The 14267-nt window shown below is 32.4% G+C and overlaps 1 protein-coding gene across 1 annotated transcript in view; it reads left to right on the top strand.

Annotated features, from left to right (window-relative positions):
• The first annotated feature begins 3729 nt into the window (after positions 1-3729).
• LOC100803433 (protein NRT1/ PTR FAMILY 7.2) overlaps positions 3730-14267 on the top strand; it is an 82123-nt gene continuing 71585 nt past the window's right edge. The window contains 5 exon segments of the mRNA XM_041011763.1: positions 3730-3782; positions 5334-5460; positions 5971-6227; positions 6377-6805; positions 6807-7018. Coding sequence (XP_040867697.1) covers positions 3756-3782; positions 5334-5460; positions 5971-6227; positions 6377-6805; positions 6807-7018 — 1052 coding nt within the window. The 5' untranslated portion in view covers positions 3730-3755.

The raw sequence follows: 14267 nt of genomic DNA, 5'->3' as shown, positions 1-14267 counted from the left end.
GCATGGAGTCGCCTTTTAAGTTGATTCTGAAAACAAAATGTTCAGGGAAAAACTATTTTTCGAAGGCAACCCATTTTTTAAGCCATCACATTGAGCCAATTCATTTAGCGCACACACATAAAAATAATTATGGAATACACAATACAACACTTAAATTAATTATCAACCAAATGCATGCAAAAACCTGAAGCTTCTAGGGACCACCGAAACGAATTGCATCAATTTTCTTCTCCAGTGAAGCAGGGTCACCCACCAACAAGTCTGAATCAACCTTCATTTCTTCCATTTGCAAATTTTTCCCGCAACCAGAACTAGAAAATGATACCCTTTAACGAAAAAGTGTCAGAATAACTAATAAATTCAGAAAAGGAAAAAGGGAAATCAAACAACGCACACCTCTTGACGACATCTGAATCTGTTGAAAGGTCATGAGGCACAACACCGATCTTGTCCTCCACCTTCAGTGGATCTACAAGCTCGTCAGAATCTCCCTCGGCATTCACCTGAAACATTCAGTGGATCTTGGTCTTCTTCTTCATCGTCTTCTTCGTCCTCCTCGCATCTTGAAAGGCGCGGAAGGTTGAGGTTGAAGACTTGAAGGAGAAGGAGGTGTGGAATTTGAGGGGAAAAGGAAGGGATTGAGGGGTTCTGATCCTCAAAGAGTTCTTCGCCCGAGAGAGAGAGAGAAGCGAGACTAAGGAAAGAAATGAAGGGTCACAGGTCTCTGCAGCTGCTAGCAAAATAAGAGAGAGAAAAATAATAATAAAAATATAATCATTCAAAGACGGTGGGATGAAGCACCACGACGGTCTTTTCAATGACCGTCCTTAAATTTATAATTTAATTTTGAGCGTGCCATTCCATTATTTTCAAAGATAGGGGTATATCGACCAACGTTGTTAGCGCGTCGTAATAAGCAAGTTTTGTAGTAGTGGATGCATAGATTTATTGGGTTGTTATTGGGCATTAGGTCTGTCCCACGTTTGAAGCAGATTTTGTTTGTTGCATCACTTAGAGAGACCAATTTGGGCATGCAATGTGATTGAATTGCTTTCCTGGTTATGTTGTTTTGCGTCAAATATGTGTCGTCGAAATTGCCTCCGATTTAGACTAGTAGTTGTGGCCATCATCAGACCATTGTATTATTTTGTGTATATATATAGTTGGATATATATACATCCCCTTCTTCCACTCGCATTTCAGTTTGCCAACTTTCTTTCTTCTAATGCCTTCATGATTTAGCTCATACGCTACTGTACTACTTTGGACGCATGCACCTTGCAATTGAATTACTCCACTTTCTTTTCTTTTATGTCTTTCACGTTTTCTTTCTGGGAGGAAATGACTGGAAAAGAAAAAAAGAAGAAGATAAAAGTAAGTAGAAAGTAATAAATGATGTGATGCAAAAAAAAATCTTATTAATATCTTTTATTTTTCTCCATCTTTTCCTAGGTTTCATTATTCTACATGCCTATGATTTTTCACCAAATTTTAATTAGGTCTTTGAGTTTTTATTATTTTTTAATTAGGTCCTTATTTAACGGGGCACACTTGGAAAAAAAATCAAGCATCTATTTTAAAAATGACAAATAATTTATGCACCTAACTAACACGTACACAATTATGAAGCTTTCTTTTGCACCTTGTTGGTAAAACTTATGGTTGTTAAAGTATCCCTCTTATTTTCTAGATTGTAGTAGTATTTGTCTTGTCTTTTTCCTCTTTCCGTTTTCCTTGTTCTATTTTCTAAACAAATTCATAAAGTCCATATAATATGGGATTATATTGAACTGTCAATCTGTATTTATACCAAGGGATACTCTTCTTTGGAAGTTGAAACTTCTCAAATCAGCTGTTGCATATGCTAATTCGCATATTCACCAGCTAGTAAATTTCTCTACTCAAGTTTTTTTTAATATCTTATAATTTTATTTATAGATAATTTTATCATATTATAAATTATTTATTTTAAATAACCTCAAATTATTCTGCAGGTTAAACATGATTTTACATCGGTGCTGACGTCACCACTGATGTAGAAATATCATATTTCAACATCGTTTCTTTCTGCAAAACGATGTAGAAAATAGGAGATCCACATCGTTGCTTTATTAAAAAATGACTTAGAAAGCGTAGCTTACTACATCGGTGCGTACGTCAGCACCGATGTAGACAATAAGGGATCAACAATGTTTCTTAATTAAAAAATGATGTAGAAATTAGTCTTACTACATCGGTGCCTACGTCAACACCGATGTAGAAAATAGGGGATCAACAACGTTTCTTAATTAAAAAACGATGTAGAAACTAGTCTTACTACATCGGTGCCTACATCAGCATCGATGTAGACAATAGGGGATCAACAACATTTCTTAATAAAAAAAGGATGTAGAAACTAGTCTTACTACAACATTTCTTAATTAAAAAAGGATGTAGAAACTACTCTTACTACAACGTTTCTTAATTAAAAAACGATGTAGAAACTAAGCTTGTTGACTTAGAAACTAGTCTTACTATAACATTTCTTAATTAAAAAAGGATGTAGAAACTAGTCTTACTACAACGTTTCTTAATTAAAAAATGATGTAGAAACTAAGCTTGTTGACTTTGGTGACGTATTTCTAACTAAGGTTTCTACATCGGTCAATAATATAGCACCGATTTAGAAAAAAAAAAACAAAGCTTACTACAACGTTTGTTTATGGACCGTTGTTGAAATTTTTAAGTTTCAACATCATTATAATTAAAAACGGTCAAGCACCGTTGTTGAATCGCGATTCTGACCGTTTTCTAGTAGTGCAATGAGCTTCAGGTTTATTGGATACACCAAGTTACTTATCTGTTTGAATGCCTTGAAGTAGTCATGGCTCTTGATAACATTCTTGTACAATGAACAATCCATGCAAGAGACGAAGTTTAAAGTTAAGTGATTGATGAAGCTTATTAGACACATCAAGTTGTCTTCTACTTAGACGATACAATCTACTTAAAAATATTTGTTTTTATTTATACATGTTTGTTTTGTTATCATTAAAATTCAATCTTAAATGTCTTAGACCTGATTACTTTTATAGTAATAATACTTTTTTAAATATATTTATTATCATGATAAACCTTATCTCCCAGCTAGTTTGTTATAATTAATGAACATAATTTTATTAGCGCATAGATCAACTAATGTGAATTATTTTAATTTAATTAAATATTTTAAGTTTGAGTTCTCAATATATAATTATGTTAAATATTTAAAAAATTATAATAATTTTATCTGATTAGAATAAAATTGTCTCTAATAAATCTAAAATATATGTGCTCCAGATAAAAATAATAATAATAATTAAAAAAAGTTAATTGTAAAGGTAAATATTATATAAGTACATTTTGAATGTTGGTCACGCATGTTTCAAATATGTAATTATCAGTGATAGCTTTCCTAATTAGAGTACACCCAAAACGTGATACTCTATCAAATTCATAATGATTATTATATGTTGTTAGTAAGTGATATGTATCAAACTTTATCACGTTTCTTCAAAATTTTCCTGTGAAACGGCAAGAGACACCCTCTTTAATTTATCTGTCACTTTCTACGTGTAAATCCTAGCCATTAAATCTCCACCCAACTTCTATATATACATGCCCATACCTACATGCAGATATCTCTTGTTATCAATCAAATTCATTTATTCAAAATCTCTTCACCGACGCTTCCAATCGTTCAGTTCTTCGTCTTGCAAGATTAGTCCCAGTAATTAATGGGTTGTTTGTATTTTCTTAGAAAGATTGGTTAGTGTTATTTTCCATTTTATTTTTTTCGTGTTTTCTTTTATTCTGGTAGATAAGGTTTTATAGCTAGGGAGGAGATCATCCTCATCGGTTTATCTTCTAGTTGAGTTTAATTATCCTCACCAGTGAGTACTTATTTATCTCCTCCGATCCTTAATTTATTTTGTTTTTTTTTTCTCTTTTGCTTTGATTTAATGCACACATGAATGGGAACTGTGAAAGCTCCCCAATTTCTAAAAGAAAAAAATTTAATTAGATGTAACTATTTTAAGTATTTTTAGAGTTAATGTTTTTTAATCACAAATAGAGGTAGATTTTCCTTGAAAATTAAATGACAACGTTAAGTGCTGAATTATATTGTGCATATTAGTAAAGTAAATTCCAATTTTAATTAGAAATGATATAAAAATATCTAAAGAACATCTAAATTTTATCCCTTTAAATATATTTCGTGATTAATATGATGGCATGTATACCACTCTGTGAGTGCGTGCCACATGTGTTATATATATAGTTAGTTATATTGAAACTTCAAAAGGCTCATAAAATCTGGATGGCAGCAAAGTCTTGTGCTGGGTTTTGCCTCTATGAGTAATACAATTATGACACTTACATGATGCACGTGAAATTTATTGCCAATTGAGAAAAAAAAAAGGTGACAAGTAATTAAATATTAAAATATGAAATATCATATTCATACAATAAAATTATATAATAACTCATGCAATAATATTTTTTCTTTCTATTTTTCTCCATATTATATATATATATATATATATATATATATATATATATATATATATATATATATATATATATATATATCATCCATCATATTTTTTTTCTTAATTATCTCTCTTATTTTATATAAGTTGTTGTATATATTTATTGAATAATATAATTTCTCTTAAAATATCAAACTAATCAATACTTATCAGTGAATCATGATCTTGCATTTCCTAAATATTCCAACTCCTCCACGTGTAAAGAGATAATATATAACCTATTTATTCAATGTATTCTCCCTCAACAATGAATCTGGTCGATCTTTTAATAATCTTGCTGCCTCACATGTCCAACTTATATTTTCAAGATATTTTTGCTTGCAATATCGTGATCATGGATTGCTTATATATGACTTCATCGTTAAGTTAATTTATGATCAAAGTTTTTATTACTTGCTTACTTTATTGAACATGTCTCAATGCACATGCAAGAGATGGAGGAACTGTCCGGTGCTTAAGATGAAAAGAACATGTTCCAACAATAATACTCTTCCTTGAAAAATAAAAACAATATGCTCACTTTTTCCAGCATAATTTTTCTTTTTGCTGATTTAATTTGTTTATAATGTATTGATAACCAAAGATTGCTATATATATATGATAAATTTACTGTTTTTTAATAATCATACTTAAGATGATTTTTTATATATTAGTTGATAGTATGATAAAATAAACTCTAGGTTGTAATTTAGCAAGAATTGCGATAAAACTGTAATAACATACTATTATAATATTTGATTTTCTTATGACTAAATATTTCAGGACACAATGGAAGAAAAGATTAATAAGGAGCACCAGGTTTGCACATCCGATGGAGCTATTGATAGCCATGGTCATCCTGCAGTTCGAAAGAAAACGGGTGACTGTGTTGCTGCAATTTTGATTTTAGGTATATATCACTCAACTCTTCAACTATACAACCAATAAATTATATATATTCTCTATTTATAAATTAGAGTACACAAGTATAAGTGAAATTCTCATTTTCCTTACTCTCTCTATTACTTCATTATTTACATTTTTTGTTCTTCTCTTCTTTGAATTTCATCCACAATTAATCACATCGTAGATTTTTTTTTTTTAACTCTCCTTATCTCCGTGTGCCTATTTTATTTTAAATTAAATTAAAATTATAAAAGTTATAATAAAAATTCATAAATAAATTAGAAAGGTTTTTTTATAAAAAAAATTATCCTTATCTAATGATATCTATGCCATTTTTAAACATATATTAAAGTAATAAAAAAGTTCTTCACATTATAAAAGTTTTAGTTTTCTTCCAATCTAATATATATATAGCATAATTTATATTTAATTTTATCTATCTGATATTCTAAGAAAAGGTGATTGATGAGTGATATATTTATTAGTTTACTTGGTTAATTACGTACTCTAATAGTGAATCAAGGGCTTGCTACTTTGGCATTCTTTGGAGTTGGAGTGAATTTGGTACTGTTTTTGACGAGAGTGATGGGTCAAGATAATGCTGAAGCAGCCAACAGTGTGAGCAAGTGGACTGGGACGGTTTACCACTTCTCTCTTCTTGGAGCCTTCCTTAGTGACTCTTACTGGGGAAGGTATATGACCTGTGCCATCTTCCAGGTCATATTTGTTATTGTAAGTTATCCATATTGTATACAGAAGCTAGCATCCAATTAATGATCTAACTTTGGACTAATACGATTCAATGTTAATTAGCATCATATGCTGTCGGATTTTTTCGTGTTTATGGCTAAGCTCATTGTTTTACGAAATATCTAATTGAATTTTAGAATACTGAAAGACAAATTAATATAACTTCATGACTTGCAAATACCTCTAATGATAATGTCAACATTGGGGAGTGGAGTAAGACATCTTGTGGCAGTGTTTGTGGTTACAGTGTGATGCTACTCGGCGCTGTCGATATGAAAATGATATGTGCCATACGCTTTCAAATTTATAAGGAAATAATTTGGTCATGTGTCATACACTCATCATACCAAACGATTTTACTCTATGTTTCCATATACCTAATAGCTCTAGGAAATGGAGGATACCATCCTAACATTGCTACATTTGGGGCTGATCAATTTGATGAAGGAGATCCCAGGGAACAACATTAAAAAATTGTATTTTTCAGCTATTTTTATTTGGCTTTGAACATTGGGTCACTCTTCTCCAACACCATATTGAATTATTTTGAGGATGATGATGGACTATGGACTTTGTGGTTCTGGGCTTCAGCTGGCTCGATCTGCTGCTCTGGCATTGATTTTGTTTCTTTGTGGCACACGAAGGTATAGATACTTTAAGCCTAATGGAAACCCTCTTCCTAGATTTTGCCAAGTTTTTGTGGCTGCTACAAGAAAATGGAAGGCCAAGGTGCTACAAGATGATAAACTTTACGAGGTTGATGAGTTCTCAACCAATGAAGGGAGAAAAATGTTCCACACCGAAGGATTCAGGTATGCTTATAATTCTCTTTCTCCCCCTCTCTCAGATAAATTGGGTTTACTAATTAAAACTGATATTTCATCGATCTCAATATAGCAATTTTGTGAAATTCTCTAATCAAAGTCAATATTTCATAGTAATAACTAAAGTGAATAGTGATTATCATTCACCAAAATGTGTGGATCAATGGCATAGAATTGTTTCAGTTTAACTAATTCTTTAAAGTTTGAACACAGAATATGCAATACGTTAAATAGAGGGAGAGTTTTATCTGGAACAGTGATCCTATTCTATTTCAACAAAAATTGTTTATCTTATACAAAAAGAAAAGGGACGTTGCTTATTAAAATAAAATATTAATTTTGATGAAAGAAGTAGAACAATAGTTGTATGACTGTATAATTTTTAATTTTTCTGTTTTAACAAGTTATACCCTTAAAAGTATTTTAACAAATTTAAATTACCATTTATTAAGATGTTCCTTCTAAAATATAAGAGTAGAGAGTGCTAGTACAGTCCAATTCGTTTTTTAAAGAATTAGTATATGTTAGCGACTAACTGATGGGATTTTCATTGATTTTGTAGGTTCTTAGATAAAGCAGCATTTATCACATCAAAGAATTTCAAACAAATGGAAGAGAGTAAATGCAGTCCATGGTATCTATCCATTGTGACACAGGTATAAGAAGTGAAATGCATACTAAGACTACTCCCAATTTGGCTATGCACCATATTGTACTCAGTTGTTTTTGCTCAAATGGCGTCACTTTTTTGTGGAGCAAGGTGATGTCATGGACACAGAATTTCAAGGTTCCACATTCCTCCCGCAAGCATGTCCACCTTTGACATTCTAAGTGTAGCGGTTGTCATCTTCATTTATAGGCGAGTTCTTGACCCTCTCGTGGCTAGAAGCCTAGAACAATGAAATTAAAAGGACTCGCTGAGCTTCAAACACTACTACAACAAGCGCATTCTACATCAATTATGGATCGACGTTGTAGAAGACATCGTAAAAAGGGGGTTGGTGTTCTACGATGGTCGCGGAGACCGATGTAGAATGACGTTAATTCTACAACGGTCGCTTGGTTGGACCGATGTAGATTGGCTTCTATTCTACTACGGTCCCTTGGCGTGGACCGATGTAGAATTCCATAATTTAACATCGGTTGTCTAGTTAACCGATGTAGAATGTCAGTCATTCTACATCGATTTTCCAGATAACCGATGTAGGATATTCATAATTCAACATCGGTTGTCATAATAACCGACGTTGAATCATTATTTTTTTTTTCTCGTATTTCTTCATCAATGGCAATAACAATATTATACCTGCAGTCGCAAAACTAATCACTGTATCTTAGACATTCAAAAAGTCTAGAAATAAAAAAGGGAAGTCTGATTATCCTTCTCCCCTATTATTATAAGAAAATACAATCATACCATTATTTTTGCACTTCTATTCAAATTTAAAATGGAAAGAAGAAACATCAATAAACACAAAAGCATATAAAATTCAATCACAATTCTGACTGAAAAATAATAGAGGGCAAAATACTGACTTGATCTTTGATGATGATATCCCCAACTTGTACATTATCTTGGCTGAAGAATCCAAAAATTGATCCTTGGCCATAAGGGATTTTGCAAGGTATTCCTACATATTTTCCCAAATTCAACTTTATGTACATTGAAACAAATAAGTTTCCGTTTTTGCATATCAAAACATATGGAAGCACCTAAGAAAAGAAAGCAATTAATTTAACTTTTCAATCGTATGCCATGCTAATCCAAATTTATCATATGTGTTTTCAAAACATGTTCATTCAAAAAGACAATTCAAATGAGTAACCAAATGCATCAGCTTCAGATCATTGAATTGAATAATGTACAGAGAAGATGCATTAATACACCTGCAGTAGTGTATTAAAGTCATATTTTTTATATTTACTTTATTTTAAAAGAATACTTCATGTATTGACGATAAATATATAATTTTCCTCTATCACTAGCTTTGTTATTTTCACCAACTTCTTCCATCTTTGTATCTTTTTTTCATCAGAATAATTGTTTTATGGCTTACATACCAAAAGTCAAGCTACAAACATAGAACCTATAGCTTAGAGCTAATTGACTCACCAGAAGAGCTCTTTCTTGCTTGTAACTGATTGAAGAACTCTTCAGCCGTTGAAGCATTTCTCTCGAGCAGCTTCTCTTGGGGTAGCCCTGATTGATCATTTCTGAATGTTGTAGCAGCAACATATTCAATGAACAGAATGCATTTGTGATCAGAAAAGAAGTGCTACTAAAGATCGCAGCTCAAAGATGGTACTTACAACTGAGATATTGCAAAGCCAAGGTGAAGAGAAAATTAAATAGACTGTTAGTGGGGGTACCTAAAAAGTGGTAGTGGAAGTGAGTGAATGAATATACAACCAAGGAAGTCATCATCCTTACTGTGAGAGGAACTAAAAGCAACACATTATTCACAATTTTCTTTATGTATGTATCTATATATGTACTTCTACATATTCTATATATCATCCAATATATGTCAAGCTTAATTAGACTTGCAAATTATATATCATTCTCAATTTTCACCATTTGGGCTTTCTATTTAATTAGCATTTTTCATGTTTTTCTTTTTCTCATTTCCCTTTTTCTGAGGACAAAATCCAAGTCAAATTAACAAATGCCATCAAGTTTTATGTATGTGTTTTTTTCTGATGCACAACTAATAACATCATTACAGAAATTAGTTTCTACTAGGAGCAGACACTACTAGAAAAACAATATTCTACGACTAGAAGACGACATCGGTTATTCGGGGACAGTTGTAAAATACACGCGGTGACATTTTTGTAAATACCACGAAACGAACGACATCGTTCTTGGCAAAGATCGTAGTGGTATTTGAGTGGCTCATTAAATGACTATGCTGCCATAAACAACGTCGTAGTATACCCATACAAGCATTCAATATAACATCATTTGTTAACACAACACGTCTTTGATTGTATTTTTTAAATTGTGTTTTATCTCCAAAAACCTTCATCTCAGAACCCTAGTTGCGTAACCCCCTTCATCTCTAGCCACGTAACGCCCTTTATCTCAGAAAAAAGGTCTTCATCTCCGCCGTCGTGGCCTTTGTCGTGGCGAAACTATGTTGTGGGTCATATGTGTCCTATCAGAGGTTCCATTTCTCTTCCTTCTTTTGCACCGAAGTTCCAATCGTCGTTGTTAGGGTTTTTCCTTGTCGTTGGAGAGAGATATATTAATTAGGCACCCTTTTCTTGTGGTTTGTTTTTAAAATTCATATGCAGATAAGTCACATGTGACATAATTTTGTCCTAACACATTAACTCTCCAAAAAATTCAAAAGTGTTAGGTGATAATAATGTGCTCTAAAAAGGTTAGTAAGATTTTGGAGCACCTAACTTTGATGGATGTGATCTAAATCAGACCCATAAAAATATTTTGGGTCTAGATCTTTGTTGGGTCTAGTACATATATATGTTGATACTTGAATTTGTACAAATCCAAATAATTATAATTATAATATCATATGTTAATGGATAAAGAAATCCTATATGTACAATGATTTTATGAGTTATATAATAAAAAATTATCCTATAAATAACCATATACAAACAAAAATTCCTTTGAAATTCGAATTGACCTCTCAAAATTGTAGAATCTCGAAAGTAGAAACAAAAATGAACTAAACAAAAACTACAAACTGTCACAAAAGTTGCAATGATGGTACTAAGATGGATCATCAAAGGATACATTGATATTCAATCTGATCGGTTTTCTAACAAATAATATCTAGTTGTAGAAAAGCAATGGTATGAAAATGAATACTCTAAAACTAAAAATTAAATTCATTTGAATCAATGATGTCATTATACAATGGACAGTTAATTAAGCACATTTATCCAACCAATAATCCAAACCTGACCAAACCAACAACGTTGTTGATCATTGGTCATTATTTTCACATAAACATAAAAAACAATGCAAAGAAACAACAAAAAGAAACACAACACACCTACATGTTACATGTTTTACATAATTAACTACATCCAACCAATCCCACGTCTGAAAGTAGGGAAGATGAGAACCAAACCGCTGCAAACAATCCCTACAATCAAAAGGAAACTCTCCCTCCCGAGGGGAAAGGCAATTGGTGACCCTATAATCCGAAATAGAAATGGCCACGAACACCATCACTAACATGACTGTGTGGACAAAGTCGGTGAACCCGACCTTGAACCTTCCATCATCCGAGAAGGCCACGACGGGGTGACGAAGCCATAGTAGATGGCACTGGCAGGGCCGTGGAAGCTGTCGGTGAAGTGGAAGAAGAAGCAGGAGAGGGCACAGACGAAGAGGAGGAAGTGGATCATGAGGGTGGGTGCACACTGGCCACTCATGTAGATGGAGGGGAGGACCATCTCGAAGGTGAAGAGAGAGGTTAGGGCACGACGTTTCTTGGGTTGAGGAGGGATGGAAGAGGGGTTCAGTGTTTCATGTTCGGGTGTTGGAGTTGCATTGTTGTTGTACACTTTGATGCCAATTTGTTGTTCATTTAGATCCATATTCATGTGTGTAAGGAATTGGAATGGTGGATTTGGATGGAAGGTTTTATACATAGTGCATGAATTGATCTGAAAATTTGAAACGGTTGGGCGGTTAATGACGGTTTTATATGCATCAGATGTGTCAAATGGATAGAATATAATTTGTGTTCGTGTCTGTAACTGACTTGGTAACAGTCTATGATTTCCTCTGAGGACAGGGTGAGATCACGGTGGTTGTTAATTTATGTCTTACGTGTGCTTGTGGTTTTTACTTTTCTACTTTATATTTGTTAGTACCTCCACTGATTCTTGCAGGTTGAAGATATTATTATTGTTGTGTATTATTATTTATGTTAGTTTTTCCCATCAGGAAAATATATGTGAAAAAATATGTTGTAAATATGAATGAAAAAAATGTTACGTAACGTAAGCCGGATAAATATTGTGGTAAGTGCCTTTCACGTTCACGATCATACTGGAGCCAACTTGGACTAAAAACCAACCAAACAAATTTGGAAATAGTGAAAAGGACTTGGTGCATTAATTGACCAAATGAACTCTCTTTTTTAAAGTTAAGGATTATGACACTAACTTCGTGTCCCCTATCTCCTAGAAGGGAAGTTGAAAACTTTGATGAAAAAACAAACAAACAAAAAGAAAAAGGAGGGCAAGATAGAGAGATATTAAAGGTTAGAGAAGAAGAAAAATAAGTTGACAAAATTGAATCTCGAGTCATTTCATTTGTGACGGGGTTTTTCTTTTTATGTAGATATTTTAGACTCAAAATTAAATAAGGTTTGATTAAAATATTATTGTGCAAATTTTTCTTTTTTGATATGAAAATTGTTTCATTGAAAGAATTATTTTTTTAATATATATAAATATTAGAGCCGCTAGCTTTTTGCTAACTTGAAGTTCTTAGGAGTCAGCTAATTAATATTTATTTATACCACTTTCAAGATTAAGGTCGTATTATATGATCTGAAAAGAAGTATTTAGTTAAAAAATTAATTAAATACTAACTTAATAGGCAGTATACCAATAAAAACATGACTATGAACTAATAAGACATAATAAAAAATTGTTGACAAAAATGCATCAACAAGTAGCAATACCTAGTACCTGCCTATAACAAGCTCTCTTGAGGGTAGCTTTATGACAGTTTGAACCGGTGCCTTATGAGCCTCCCACGACTCTACAGTTTGTCCATTCCTCCACCGTTTTAAGACTATCCATCAAATTGTGCAAGAAGGAACATGGCAATTTCTTCACTTAATTCCTTCACTCATTCAAGTTTTAAATTTTGTTATCAACACAGTAAACAACTAGAAATTAATCAATCAGAACTCATTAACCATTCTATAGTCTACACTTTACACATGCAATAAAAAAATCAAGCTAATTTTCTTCTTATTTTTTCTTTCATGTTCTTTTCATCCACTTTATACATTTGAATTCTGAATTTATTATTTCAGGGAGATTTTATGTTTTTAACTAGCCAACAATCCAACACCCCCAATGAAAGGTCAATTATTTTAAAAAAAGAATCATATTGATTATAAAGATCATAAAAGAATATAAAAAATCATAAAAATATAATTTGGAGGTACAATCTTAGCATGACATTCACTAGTTGCATGTATTATGCACATGTGAATCCGCTTTTATGCAAAATAATCAACCAATTACATCTGAAGTTCTTGTTTGCTTCATGATTTTCAAAGGGAGCAGTTGAAATCATCTCTAACTACACACAAAAATTATCCAACAATTATATATTGTATGAGCCTTCCCTGTCTTGTGTCTTGGAAACAACCCCACACTGGAGTACAAAAATAAAAAGTTCCCTTTTGAAGGGCGCACTAGATAAACTCTTAACTTTGTTTGTTCTACACATGCTTCACATATCAATAGTAGATTTTCCTATATTTTTTTATTTTTGGTAATCAATTGTAGAATTTTTAATTCTAGTACAAGAGTTTATTTGTGCCAAACTGATCATAGATGTGGACCATGGTCTTAGCTTAGTGCCCTGCTAAGATTATGATGTTCAACCGGGTAAACTAAATCTCTCTTAGATAAAAGTGTAGACCAGATTTCTTTTACTGCACTAGAATTTGGACACACGCAAGTTGTGGATGATAGAATTTATAAGTTGCACTTAACTTGCATTGTCCAGTTTTCATATAAACAAATTCCAGCAGATTTTAGTTTATTTTGAAAATATTTATTTTTCTTATAAAAAATGGTTAAACAGAATGACACCTCAATATTAGTAGGACACCCAAAAAGTTACTAATAAATTCTTCATCCTAGTTTTTCATTTTTTGACAAATTCTTCATCCTAGTTTTTTTCATCAAATTGTTTTTCCTAATATTACGTCCATCTAAAGTGCAAACACTTTTAACAAAGGAAATGATTAAGCAGGGCAAAGGAGACGATTAATTGAAGGCATTTTTTTTCTCTTCACAGCTGCTTAGACCTTTTTTGTGTTTTTTATTTGTTGCTCCTCCTAACCTTAGATTGTAGATCATCGCCCCTCAGGCTGGTCCTTTTTGAAGGTGACATACTTAACTTTGTGTTATGTAAGGGACAAGACAGTAACATCGAAATTAGTTGTTGAATTGAGTCATATTTCAAACGTTTGTACTAAAGTGATGAAGTCAGGTACAAAATTTA

This window comes from Glycine max, chromosome 18 (genome assembly GCF_000004515.6).
Source record: "Glycine max cultivar Williams 82 chromosome 18, Glycine_max_v4.0, whole genome shotgun sequence".
Taxonomy (NCBI): Eukaryota; Viridiplantae; Streptophyta; class Magnoliopsida; order Fabales; family Fabaceae; genus Glycine; species Glycine max.
The sequence above is the reverse complement of the archived record's forward strand: the minus strand, read 5'-3'. Positions and strand labels throughout refer to the sequence as shown.